The 13,603-nt window shown below is 38.6% G+C and overlaps 1 protein-coding gene across 4 annotated transcripts in view; it reads right to left on the bottom strand.

The window, feature by feature from the left end:
• Window positions 1–12,170, bottom strand: part of myo1ea (myosin IEa) — a 61,038-nt gene extending 48,868 nt beyond the window's left edge. For 2 of the 4 annotated variants that reach the window (XM_082156030.1, XM_082156033.1), the window contains exon 1: window positions 11,898–12,169. In XM_082156030.1, coding sequence (XP_082012156.1) covers window positions 11,898–11,900 — 3 coding nt within the window. In that variant the 5' untranslated portion in view covers window positions 11,901–12,169. Of the gene's footprint in view, window positions 1–11,897 lie in introns of all 4 variants that reach the window. The other 2 variants (XM_082156032.1, XM_082156031.1) reach the window with 2 other exon arrangements.
• Window positions 12,171–13,603: the final 1,433 nt, after the last annotated feature.

Genomic DNA, 13,603 nt, shown 5'->3' with positions numbered 1-13,603 from the left:
CAGAACATGAGAGCTGAGAATTGTTTTCATATCATAAGTAACCTGCTCTGTCTAGTCTGTCGGTGTCAGTGTCCTCTTTGCTCCGCGATTTTTCTCTGCGTGAGAAAATGGATGTGTGGCACGAGAGCGTGTGAAAAGTGTCGATTGCGTGAGTCTCACGGCGAATGAGTTGGCAGCCCTGCTTTTAGGGGGATAAATCGTCGGCAGCGTTCCTCCTTCCGCCATGCTTCTTCTCCCTGTGAGGATTGTTTACATTAGACTAGAGTGCGCACTGCGCCGCATGCACACAGTGCTTCTACATGTGGGGATTGTTTACATCAGAGTGCGCACGTGTTTCGCGCAGCATATACGCAGTGTTGGTTTAAGCGGTTGATGGAAAATAAGCTAATGCGCAGTCTATAAATATAAATTCTGATCTATTATTTTTCACGGTATTTTGAAGTGCCCGCGATAACAATATCGTGCATATTCATTACCGCGATTTATCGCATTACCGAATACCGGCACATGTCTACAATGTGTGTTTGCATACCACTGCGCAGGCTGTTCACACAGACATAAGAAGTCATCAGCGCGTACGCTTCATGTACGGTTCACGTACGCTGTGCAGACAGAGCGAGAATGGCAGGCAAGCAGCAACAACAACCAGACTCTCATCGGTGAACCCCTGGCATGCAAGAAATATTATTACACACTGACAAGTTTTGCTAGCTAAACAAACCGAAAACTTGCAGCATATAATTCTTTAAGAACTTGTTTATGTTTGGTATTGTAGTATTGTTACTAACTGTACTGTAAAGTTTTCTCACCGGTGAATGACACAATGTATTGCAGTATCGTTGTCTTCTGGGCTGTGCGTGTTCAAGCTTTCAAGAGGAGTGGCTTTGGACGGTGGTTTGCAGGGAGGGTGGGACGTATGCTTTTAGTGCTATCAGGCTAAAGTTTTTTCCCAGATGTCCTACTGCACCTTTAATACCAGGTGTAAACAGGACCTTAGAACTTCTGAAGAAAAATAAGGCCATAAACAAATTTTTTTACATATGAAAATGGTTCATGGAGCCAGTCACTGACTGTAATTTGTACTTGTCCTTATGCCAATGTATTAGGCTATTTAGTTTTGCAAGAAAGTTAGTGAGTCTTGCAGGCTGCAACCCAAAATATGATACCATCTGTCTAAATTCTCCATCAATGCTCTATGTTAACAACAACATAAAATATGTCCTTTCTGACCCCTGGGTCATTACCAGTACAGTAAATCCCATCCAATCAATTCCTCAAAAGACAACCATTGACAATCTGATGCATTATAATTGAATTTTGGCATGATAATGAAAGAAAAAACGTACAAGTTTGACTACAAGCCCTTTGAATGTGACTCCAATGGTGATTTTAAACAATGTCAGAAGGGAATCAATACCGATGAGTATCCCAGGCCAAAATGTAAAAGTGTAGACACTTCACACAGCCTTTACAATCTTAAGCGGTCCTGGAAAATGTTTGACAGAAATAATCCCAGCCTGGACTAGGTTCAAGGTGGTTGTCCTACATTCTGAGTGGTTGTAAACCCTGGACACAGACACAACAAGCTAGTAAATTCACTGCGATGTGATGAAGAGAAACAGGCCCATCCATATCCAGACTGAAAACACTCAGGGCACAAATAGTCTCAACTGCTGAAAAAAAAAACCTCAATGCTGTAACACTACAGTGAGGTTTCAAGCAAAGTACCAAGCCCAGAGATTAGATTAATCATATAGGTGTGCAATAACTTTAAACACGTTACACATTCAAAATAAGTCATCATACATTTTTGGTGATTTGGAAAAGGGATTTTGTTTTCTAGCATTACATAATCAAGCTGTAATTAATCTCAGTGACTAGACGTGGAGTAAAATACCTCTAGGGGCGTTGGTCTGGGTAACGGAGATTGCTGGAGAGAACACCCAGAGGAGCAGAGAGAGGTTTCTGGGTAAGAAATGGCAATGAAGGCAGGGCTGACTATAGCGTCTCTCTCCAGAGACAGCAAACACAGAGGGTTTGTGTAAACCGAGATAGGAGTGGCTCTGAAGCGTCTGGCTACAGCCGGGAAACTCTGTGCCAAGTTCAGCCCAGCCATATTATTTCTGCCTGCTTTTGAAGGCAGTGGAAAAGAATGTAGCACATTCTGTCTGATGGGGAAGTCTGGAACGCCATCATTTTCCCTGAAGTACACATAGAGATGGATTATGTTTAGACTAGGATTCTAAAAACAGTGCTGAAATTCTAATAGTGCAGCTAATGAGACAAGGTGACGGTGCATCATCATCATACAGACAGCCGTTTTTAAACTCGGGATCAAGGAAGTCATCTCATCTCCTGAGTCTGACAGTTCAATATATACAAATCATTGTATTTCCAATTCATGTTCAATACACTTGCCAAAAAAATATCTATGATAAATATCTGTGATTGGCATCCCACACTCCTTTTAAGATGGACCTTTGCTAAAATCTTCAACTAACTGCACAATGTGATGGCTGATCAGAAGATATTAGTTTAGTTTAGAGTGTGTATTATTAATATTCATTTGGAGGGAGTTTTCTCCCTTGGATGTGACAGTACATTTGGGTGGTCTTGAATTGTAAACTGTAGCTAGACAAAATACATATGCTTCTTTAACAAGGTTTGTTTTTCCAGAATAAATTATAAATATCCAGTTTTTAAATGCTGGCCAAAAAAATTTATAAAAATTCTCAAAGAAAAGCATGATTATACATCATCTAATTCTGTTTACTTTAAGCAAACTGAAGCCATGCAAACTGGCCAGTGGCCACTTGTCCTGCCACAACCAACTATGCAACAAATCCTATCACTTCATATGTACTTTTGCATTTCTCAATATTTCTTAACATTTCTTGTTAAGACTAGAGACAATCTACTAGTTGATTAGTTGACTACAAAAAACATAAAATAATTTTTTTTGTCATCTTGTTGCCAAATATTTCAGTTGACTATGAGAACTGGTAATATATGCCCATGCTTTAAAGACGACCTTTATATTCTGCTTAGAAGCAGTCATGCCTTATGGATCCTCTAATTGTCTGCTTTTAAAAGATACATGACAATAGATCTTCCCAGATGCACACCAATGAATAAATAAAAGCCTATGGCTATGTTCATGGGGCAGATTTATGGTTATATGGTGTGCTTTGTACCTTTTAGAGAGGTACAATCTCTCCAAGGATGAATATCTCAGGAAGGCTTTTACTGTGTTTGATATCCCACACAAAGACAAGCAGATAATAACCATTTCATGCAGCTTCTTGTGTACACAAACAAATGCCACCTCGTCATTTGGTTCAAAATAAAGGAGTGTCTCACAGAGGAGGCTGACCAAGAAATTCAAGTAATAAAATAATTTCATACCTGTTTTGTCTTTCCACAAAGGACCTTGCAACAAGAATCAATATTTACTTTAAGAACCAAACTCTTAAAGGGATAGATCACCTAAAATTGAACATTCTGTCATCACTTACTCACCCTCATGTCATTCCAAACCTGTATGACTTTCTTATGGTGAAACATAAAAGAGAATATTTTGAAAAATATCTCAAAGTTTTAGTAGGGTGCAATGTTGTTTGAACCTCGTTTACTTTCAAAACATCTTTTATGTTCCGCAGAAGAAATAAAATGTCATACAGTTTTGGGACAACATTGAGGTAAGTAAATGATGACACCATTTTCATATTTTAGCTGAACTATCCCTTTAAGAGCAGTATTCACGGTGCCTACCGTACTACAAGTGTTCGGTAGCATAAATAACTTCTGCCTCATAAAACTGTCCCGTCAAAACAAATTTTCCACAGATAGGGGCCATATTACCAGCCCACATGTGAAGCCTGTAATGAGGTCATTAATCAAAGTCAGGCATGTGTGGGAACTTGATTAAACACAACAGTGAAGCTCAAGTAACCTCAAGCTATTTCGCTGCTGTCTATTTTGAGCTGATCTTTAAGAATCAAGAGCCCTGACTTTGCAACACCCTAGAGCACACCTACATAAAAATGAGGAGAATGCATTTAAATGCACAACCGTATGGAAGGGCCAGTCAGACAGGTCTATGGCATTGGTATTTGTCAACGTCATCCTTTCAAACTGATCTAATATCAGTACAGATCTCATACCGTAATTGTATAAACAGGGTGAAATGGGCCGGGAGACTCAGCGGGATGGTTTGCTGTGGTCAGGCCTGTGTGCACGAGTTACTCACGATGGCAGACTCAGGGAAGAGTAAACAGAACCAGCAGAGGAATGTTTCGGATCAGGGGCTCTTACACATAGCCAACGGGAAATGGGAGCTGGCAAGTGACGAGAAGAAATCTCCCAGTTTCCAACTGAGTAATGGTTCTGATCAGAAACAGCAAACCGAGATCTCACATTAGTGCCGCTGCCAAGCACACAGCTCGATCACTCTGATAGTCAGACAGCTTTAATTTACTTAATTACTGAGGTTAAATGAAAGTACCTTTGCATTCATGTAAATAATTGTCCAATACTGTTTCAGGATGCGGAACAGGTCATGTTGTGTTATATAAAACATGTTTTATTACATTATATTACATGTTATATCAAAATTAAGACTAATGTATTAATTTGGGAATGTGTTGATTTATTTTTTGCATAACACCACAAAACATCAACATTATCCATCTTTTATAATTATTTTAAAAATTATTCAGACAATTTCCATCTTCACCAATTACATAATATAATTACAGTTTTAATCTAAAATAAGATTATAAAAATACATTTTTAGTGTTATATTTCGATGCCAACACCAAATGATTTTGAACTATAGGTCCATGCCATCTTATTAAAAAAAAGTTCCATAAAAACCTTACCCTCTCTTCAGAACATTTTATGTTATTTGTTTGTTCTGGTCAAGGAACGACTTCACCAAAATATTCAAATAAATCATTTTTAAAACTTACAAAACATAAAACAATATAGTGACTCATTGTTCTGACTAAATCTATATACCCCCAGCTATACCCTGTTACTTTGCATGAACTGAATTATATAATGTGCTGAAAAACACATTTGCATATTATAATCAGCATTCAGAATACAGAAATATAAAGTTTGCACTATAGGTTTACTGCAAAAATAAGCATGTATTTTTATTTAAAACTATTTCTTACTTATTTTGTCTATGATGGACAGAAGCTGAACACATATGCTGACCTACTTAATAACATTGTGCTGTAATGAAGGTCCGACAAATTGAGTCAAAGGGGTTTTGAAGTGAATGGTCACCCAAATACATGCCTCTAGCTTTTGTGTATAGCTCTTTCAGAGGTTTATCAAAAGCACACATATTTACATTCCTCCAAACATGTGGATCAGGCACCGCACATGCTCAACTGTCTGATCTCTCAACTCATTTTGAAAATGACAAAAGAGTTCAAAGGCTCAGCAAGAGACTCAGCAAGGAGGATACAATTTTTTCATTGTTTAAAGCATCAAAACAGTCAGAAATTATTTCAATTGTTCTGGCCCTCATTGCCTGACATTAATGAAACACTGAGTGTTTATTCAATTGAGACAAGTTTTCTCCCATAATTCTTTGCATTGTTGAAGTGATTTTTTTGAATCATTCAAACTGCTAACCACTGAAAATAAGCTAAAACTAATGACTAGAAAACAATACTAGCAACAGCTTTATCTGGCAATGGCTGATTGGCCCTCATATGAAAGAAGAGCTTTGTAAATCATACTTCCTCTGGGAAATGACACAGGATAAATATGGTTGGCCTCATGCACTGTGGAAAACATTGAGATGACCGAGGCAGTTATGGGTCAGATTAAAGTCCTGTTCACACTGAAGATCTGATGGTTTCTACCTTTTTATTCAGCTTTAATATTCAACAGCATTAGGCAGCATGTCACTGTCTGCATTCCCATTGGCTGCTGCAGCATCGCATCACTCGTCAGCATAAAGCTTTGAAAAATCTTATCTTGGCCAATTATAGTCATTCAAGTGGTCAGCCAAAATCTTTATTCAGTCTATATTCAAATCTTTAAACTCACTATTCCTTTAAACTTGACTATCCCAATGTGTTGTCAATTACAACTCTACTATATATTTTGACAGCAGCTATGCACTGTTATCAATGTGAAATATTTGTGAATATTCGTGAATCTCAGATTGTGTATTTGAGCCAGGACATTTAGATGTCTTAGTCAACTGAATTTCAGAGCAGTTTCCCATAATAAAGCATATGCAAATACATGACTAGGATACAGACTGAGACTGATCATGTCAGTGAACAAATACTGTATGTCACAGGCTGTGCTGGAGGAAAAAGAGAAACATGGGTTCAAAGGTAAGGTCAGTTTTACAGATAAACAGAGACACTGTTGAGCTAAAACTGACCGGTTTGAGGAAAGCAGTGACATTTGAGCCAGAAATGCATAACACGAAGGTGAAGCGTGTGAATATTTAATACTTTTTTTAAAAGTACGGTCTTCCTCATAACGTTTGTACTTGTACTTTTAAAAAATAAAGGTTCCAAAAGGGGTTTTTCGCAGTAATGCCATAGAAGAAAACATTTTGGTTCTCCAAGGAACCTGCCAGGGAACAGATCTTAACAGAACTGTTTTTCTGTAGAACATTTTGCCACTATAAACAACCTTTTGTGCAATGGAAAGGTTCCACTAAAACCATTAAAAATAATGATTATTTAATGACATCTATCGTTCCATAAAGAACCTTTAACATCCATGGAACCTTTCCATTGCACAAATGGTTTCTTATAGTGGAAAATGGTTCTTTATATTATTAAAATGTTCTTAACACCAAGAAAAAAATTGTTATTTTAAGAACTGTTCAATGAAAGGTTGTTTGGGGAACCAACATTTTAAGAGTGAAGGTTTTTCATGGCACCATAGACACCAACCTTTACTTAAGTGTATGCCAGGAAAGAGACTGGCAATATGAAATAATAACCTTACTTTTTTTTTTATATATATATATAAATCCTCTTTTAAACAGAGCACTGTTATGACCTTGCCTGTAATGTTCTCACTTGCATTTATCTCTAAGGCATGTGAGAATATTTGAACACAAGTCATTCTGTAGCCCTGAGTTGAGTTTGCGGAGTAAACACAGCTTAGTCAGCCCACGGTCACCTCAACAGAAACTATACAGCAGACAGAAACACAGAAACACCAGCTCATAACTTGCTGCTGTTTTCTACTATTTCTTCACAAACAAGAAAATGTAGTACAAATCTAATTCTACAATATCCAACTAAGATACTAAATATCCGTTTCAAACATTATGGCTTTTATTGCAGTTTAAACAAATTATGAGCTGTTCTATCAGTAAGCAAACATCAGCCATGAATTTGCACATACTGTATATTATTAACTAGAGACTGTTCTGCTTGCATTCTGTCTGTTTATGAGGCACACAAGTTTATCCACCCTCAAAACTGAACAATATTTGATATCATGTTTTCACCAGTCCCCTTGACCTGCTTTCAGAAGTCGGTACCAGTGAACCCACATAAGAGACTAATTCAGATGAGAGAAACAGGAGAGGCACGCTGACTTTTTGGGACTTTAGCTTATTCACCGTATCCCCCAGAGTTAGATAAGTCCATACTCTTTTCATCTCTGTGCATCCCGTAACACTCCGCAGAATTAGCAGTGCTTCGCCTTCTGAGAATATAGCTCCCAGTATGTGTACGGTAAGAAGATGGCTGTGTCTCATGTGACCTTGTTATTTGTACACACTGTGACTATACAAATGACAACATGTAAATAGGAAAATGTTGGCGTTATTTTGTCACTTATTGGGAGCAGTATGCTAGTTGGAGCCATTTACCTCCAGTCTTTGTGCTAAGCTAGGCTAGCGGTGGGTGCGTCAGACAGAGTTACGGCACGCACGGAGATGAAAAGGGTATGCATGGACTTATCTAACTCGGGGGGATACGGTGAATAAGCTAAAGTCCCAAAAAGTCGGCGTGTTCCTTTAAAGCCGTGGCCTAGTGGTTATAGCACCCATATCCAGATTGATTAAAGCATTAAAGCGCTCATTCTTTCTCCTCTTCACCTATGAAGCATTGTTTTTGGTCTTTCTAAACTGCTTTTACCAATAAAATGTAATATTTAGAAATTACTCCAGTCTTCAGTGTCACGTGATCCTTCAAAAATCATTCTAATATTCTGATTCGGTGATCAAGAAACATTTCTTGATTTGAAAATGCTGAAAACAGTTGTGCTGCTTAATACTCAGTAAGAGAGTAAGAAAAGGTGCTTTATAGCCTAAGCTGTAAAAAGAAGCAGATACACTGCTGGCTAATCATAGGTCTGTAATGTCTGTATAAAAGGTGTTTATTGCGTTTGAACTTGTTTTGAGGATGGCACTCTTGGCATTGCTTGGAAGATCTTGCTGCGCGTGCTCTCAGACAAGAATGCGTCTTTAGATAGTGTCATTCTTTGCTGAGTGTGACAAAAGAAATAGGGTGTGCGGAATGCGCTTATATAGAAATGATTTTGGTGTTTTTTATGTAAACTACTGACCTCGGCCACGCAGTCGCTCATTTAGAATACTTAAATTCATAAACATTAGAACGAGGTTAAGAACAAATTAATGCGCATACACACTTATTGTGAATTAGGCCGAAAGTTTTGGTGAGAAGTTCATATAAATACGAATTATTAGTGAATGAGACCCACTGACCCTACACTTTTTTGAACAGTATGTGGATAGGGGCGCTGCAATATGGGGGAAGGTTAGGATGATTCCAAGGGCACTGATCAAAGAGAGGGCCTGACGGTGAACATCCCTCCTGGAACATGATCACAAATTCTACAGAGGCGCCCCTGTATGTGGAAGGCTTGTAGGTGATGAGGCACTAGAGTTCAACAAAATTACTTTCATGAGCTCAAGAAAGTGGCTTCACTTCACATTTAACAGGGCTGAAGTCAATAGAAACCACCATTCAAAGAGTCACCACAAAAAAAGAAGGGCAAATATGTTAATCAACATAATGGTGCACATCACAAAGAAAAGGTCAATAGAGATTTTTCAATTAAGGGTTTATTTCAGGCTAACTGATGTTTTCCTTCATCCTTTTCAACTTGTTCAGTAAACAAACCATATAAATCTTAACTTGAACACATCAGTGGATATTATCTTTTATATCTAAACTACTGGGAGTGAAGTTCTGAATTGGATGTTTTTAACAATCTCAGTTAAGTGTAGTTCAGAACCAACAATAAAAGAGCATCAAAGAGGCCAGCTGATATTGAGGGATATTCATTTCCATGACTGTAATATGTTCATGTACAAAAATAACCCCCCTAAATGAAAGGACTGACTTATGGGGACCACAGATGTCAGCCATCCTGCTAGATTTTTCTCTTGTTTAGGTGAGGGCTGCTGACTCTTCCAGAAAGAGTCTGGATTCCTCAGCAATCCTGTGGCGGTGTGACATAGATGCTTTGAATAGGGGGATGTTACTCAGCATGTACCGCCCCTCTGCAGCTCTTAATGCAAAACATATGCTGCCATACTGACCTACTATTCAGGATCTGGCAGAGAAAGAAAGAGGACAAGAGGAGATAGTGCAGAGGAGGAAAAAAGAAAGTGAATCAAGCTACCATGCTACTACAGCTTAACCTGTAAAGCAACTTCTGAAACATGGAGACAAGCAAACGGGACCCAGATAGACACTGGAGAGGAAACAAGAACAATTGTATCTTTCTTTTGTGGCCTTGTGTTCAGCCTGATCGTGGGCAATATGGGCAAAAATGTCCTAAAAATACTACACACAAAGCTTTTTGAATTATTTTTCTAAATACAGTAGATCAGGCATGTATAGGTAACTGAGTGACATATTACAAAATCTAACCTAAACTGCTCTTTAACAGCTGGTATACATCATAAAATTAGGTAATGTTGTGTAACATACATTAACCACTGGTTCAGTTTTAGGAAATCATTCCATATCCTTTCAGCTGTCATGAGTAGAGTCGACTCATGAGTAATGAGTAAAATGAGTAGTTCTGACAAACTTTGTTACCAAAATGAGTAAACTCATAAAAGGACACTGACGTAAAACTGCAGTCAAAACAAATACAGCTCAAAACTCCACCTATTAATTACACACACACACACACACACACACACACACACACACACACACACACACACACACACACACACACACACACACACACACACACACACACACACACACACACACACACACACACACACACACACACACACACACACACACACACACACACACACACACACACATCTATATAGGCAAGTATAGATGCCTGTAGGTCATACCGAGTTTGGCATAATATGTGACATTAGAAATGGGTGGAGAATTCACAAGCAGGATAACATTAAAGAATAATGCTTGTACACACTAATCACTGTTGGTTTTAGCCTCATTTATAGAAGCTGTCAGAACATCTTAATGGACCACTTATAAGTATCTGTAAAATTGTGACCACATGAGCACAGCCAACCACAAGTATCCTTTTCTTTGCATGAAAATGCTTTATGAAGACCGAATTATAATATTGTAATACTAAATACCAGAGACAGCACAGAGACTATACAGAAAAGGTTTGTCCCATATGTGCAAAGCCCAAGGGAAAACTAGTTCTACCGGTTACATGGCTTGCAGAGAATGTCTCCGTGTGCGCTGAAGAGATGGCTGAACTGGATTTACTAGTTTTTCACCTGATCTGTACCAGTTCTTTACCAGCTGACAGGCCCGAAAAGGACACTGAATGTGAGACAAGCAGGGTCTGTGAAAGCATCTTGCCATGGGATCTGGGATCACACAAAGCCGAAAACAATCAAGCGTAACATATTGCTTGAGGAGCTATGAAAAACGGTGTCGTTTTCCACCAAAACAAGAGGAAACAGTCTCATTGTGGACACACGAATAAGCACACACACTTATTCAAAGCAGAACCCAACCCATCCTTATGGGCATGAGTACGGAAGTGAGTTTCACATGCGACTACATTTATCTGCATAGTGTGCTGTAACCATGGACACTAATGTGTGTAACGTGCAGTTTTCCACTATTACGTATCACTAAGTCAGGATGACATGAAAGAATAGGCTACGTTAATAATGAGTGAAGATCAAAATACTACAATGTGTGTAACTGCCACACTGATCTGAGAAAGTGGAAACACGATAGTGATCTATATCGATTCAAGCATGTCTGAAGCCTCAATAAACTCACAGTGCCAAGAAATAAAAAACATAAGACGAGAAACTGGGTTGTAACCGGGACCAGTATAAATAGCTACAACCTGTTCAGGAGGGCTGGGACAGGGAGGCTGTTTCTGTCCAAGTGAACAAGAGATGCAGGGCAAACAATAGCTGAATATGACACACAACTGAGGGTGTTTGTCCAGTAGACCAGACACCACCTTCATGATATGTTCATAATAATAACGTGGCAATAGAATAAAAAACGAATCTTAAAATGTGCATAAGGTGCATGTACATTTACAAATCCCTGATAGGTCTATATTTAAATATCTGTAATTCCACTAAAATGAAAAAAGAAAAAAGAAGAAAAAAAACGTTTAGTAGAAGTTTGTACTTGTTTTGATCACAGTGAAAAGCTTTTTATCTGAATTTTAAGCATTTATTATGCCATGTAGGCTACATATATTAGTAGCCTATAAGATTTCGTTAATGGTCACATCCATAGGGATGAGACTATAGAAAAAAGTTGAAAATAATAACACCAAGCATCAGCATTCTGCATTTTGATAAGGATGCTGGAAGCAGAAGCCTATATCCCTTGTGTTTATCTCTGTAGACGATAGGCGACTGTGATGAGAAATACATTTTCACTCACCATTTTTTATTCGTTTATCACAGCGCAGCCGATCTTCTTTTATAATCCGTTTTGTAACTGTTTATTAAATTAAAATAAACCTCTTGAAATTCTCGGTGTGATGTCACTGTCTTGTTTGGCCTCTCGTGCTGTTTAATGTCTCCTCAGGACCAGTGTCGCCGCTCCATACTAGTGTACACCGCACCGGTAAACTCGAGCGCACTGGCTGACTGAACTGCAGTGAGCGTCTGCTCTACAATACAAAGTTAAACTTTGTGGCTGCTGCTGCTTGACGGAATCAAAGAGGCAAACAACCCATAAATGGAGAATTTCGTGCGTTGCCTTTGGCCAATAGGAGCGCCGCGCAGCGCAGCGCGTCATTCCGAAGGGAATCCCACCAGATGATTTCAGGCGTATTAAAGCGTGTCCTATATGCGCAGTGTGGCTGCGTAAAATAAATGACTACATCACTGCAATGAACTATTAAGGCGGGCATACATACACGCACTGTGCGATTTTCGTGCAGTGTTCAGTGTACAGGGGGAAACGAGAGGCGATAAACCTCTCACGACCGGCAATCGAATGGTCGGAAGAATTTCTAGCATGTCAGAAATTTTGGTCGCTCCTCATGACCCGATTGCCCTAAACTCAGTGTTTTTTCCCTCACTGCGCCTGCGCGAAAACAGAAGTTTAACCGTTTCATCTGCAGCAAGAAAGAAAATGAAAAGAGGGAGATCTTAATTTCTGTAGCTATCAAACTAGCTACAAATTACTGTTGCTTACCTCCAGTTTGTGTTGCAAAATGGATAAACCATATTACCCACGTCTTCCAAGCCACCTGCGATAGCTACCGTGCCCCTTTAATTTGTTAAACAATGTCCATGTTAAACAAACTGTTTTTGAAACTAAGTATTGCAGTGTTCGTAAATATTATAAACTGTTAATAATTTTAATTATATGACCTAAATGTTTTTAGACAATTTTCAATGAGGAGGTATGTAATCTTTTATTATCCTCACAGGATATTTGAAATTATTGCGTGGCAAATTAATTATAATAGCCCATCAATTTAATAATAAAAGTAGGCATTCCCTAATAATACAATAATACTAATAATAATTTAATACATACATTGGAAATGCTCAATCACCTTAATATTGATAGCTGATGCTTGTTTTGACAATATCTCTGGATACATGATATCATGATTTTAGAAAGAATGATAATGATTTCTATAGGATCATGAATCATGATTCATGTGACACTGAAGCCTGGGGTAATGGCTGCTGAAATTTTTAAAATATACAAAAAATAGAAAACAGAAAATTTAAATTGTAATAGCCTTATATTTTACAATATAAACACACCTGAACCAGCTAATCAAGTCCTTAGGCATGCATACTAGAAACTTCCAGGCAGGTGTGTTGAGGCACGTTAGAGCTAAACTCTGCAGGACAGTGGCCCTCCAGGACTGAGTTTGAACACCCCTGCTCTAGTCTAACCCTACCCCATAACTCTATCCCTCCACCCATAAGATCCACAGAGCTGGAGCTGGACTAGGTCAAGCTCAACATGACGTTCAGGAAGGGGGAGCTGGAAGTCAAACTCTGTGGCATTATAGAGACTGTGCGTGCAGCATTCAGATCATCCCAGCAGATGGCGCTAAGAGTACACTATTACACTCAAGCCAAAATATGCACAATATGAAAACTATCTATTCATGCATG

The sequence above is a fragment of the Leuciscus leuciscus genome, assembly GCF_965113295.1.
Source record: "Leuciscus leuciscus genome assembly, chromosome: 2".
NCBI lineage: Eukaryota > Metazoa > Chordata > Actinopteri > Cypriniformes > Leuciscidae > Leuciscus > Leuciscus leuciscus.
The sequence above is the reverse complement of the archived record's forward strand: the minus strand, read 5'-3'. Positions and strand labels throughout refer to the sequence as shown.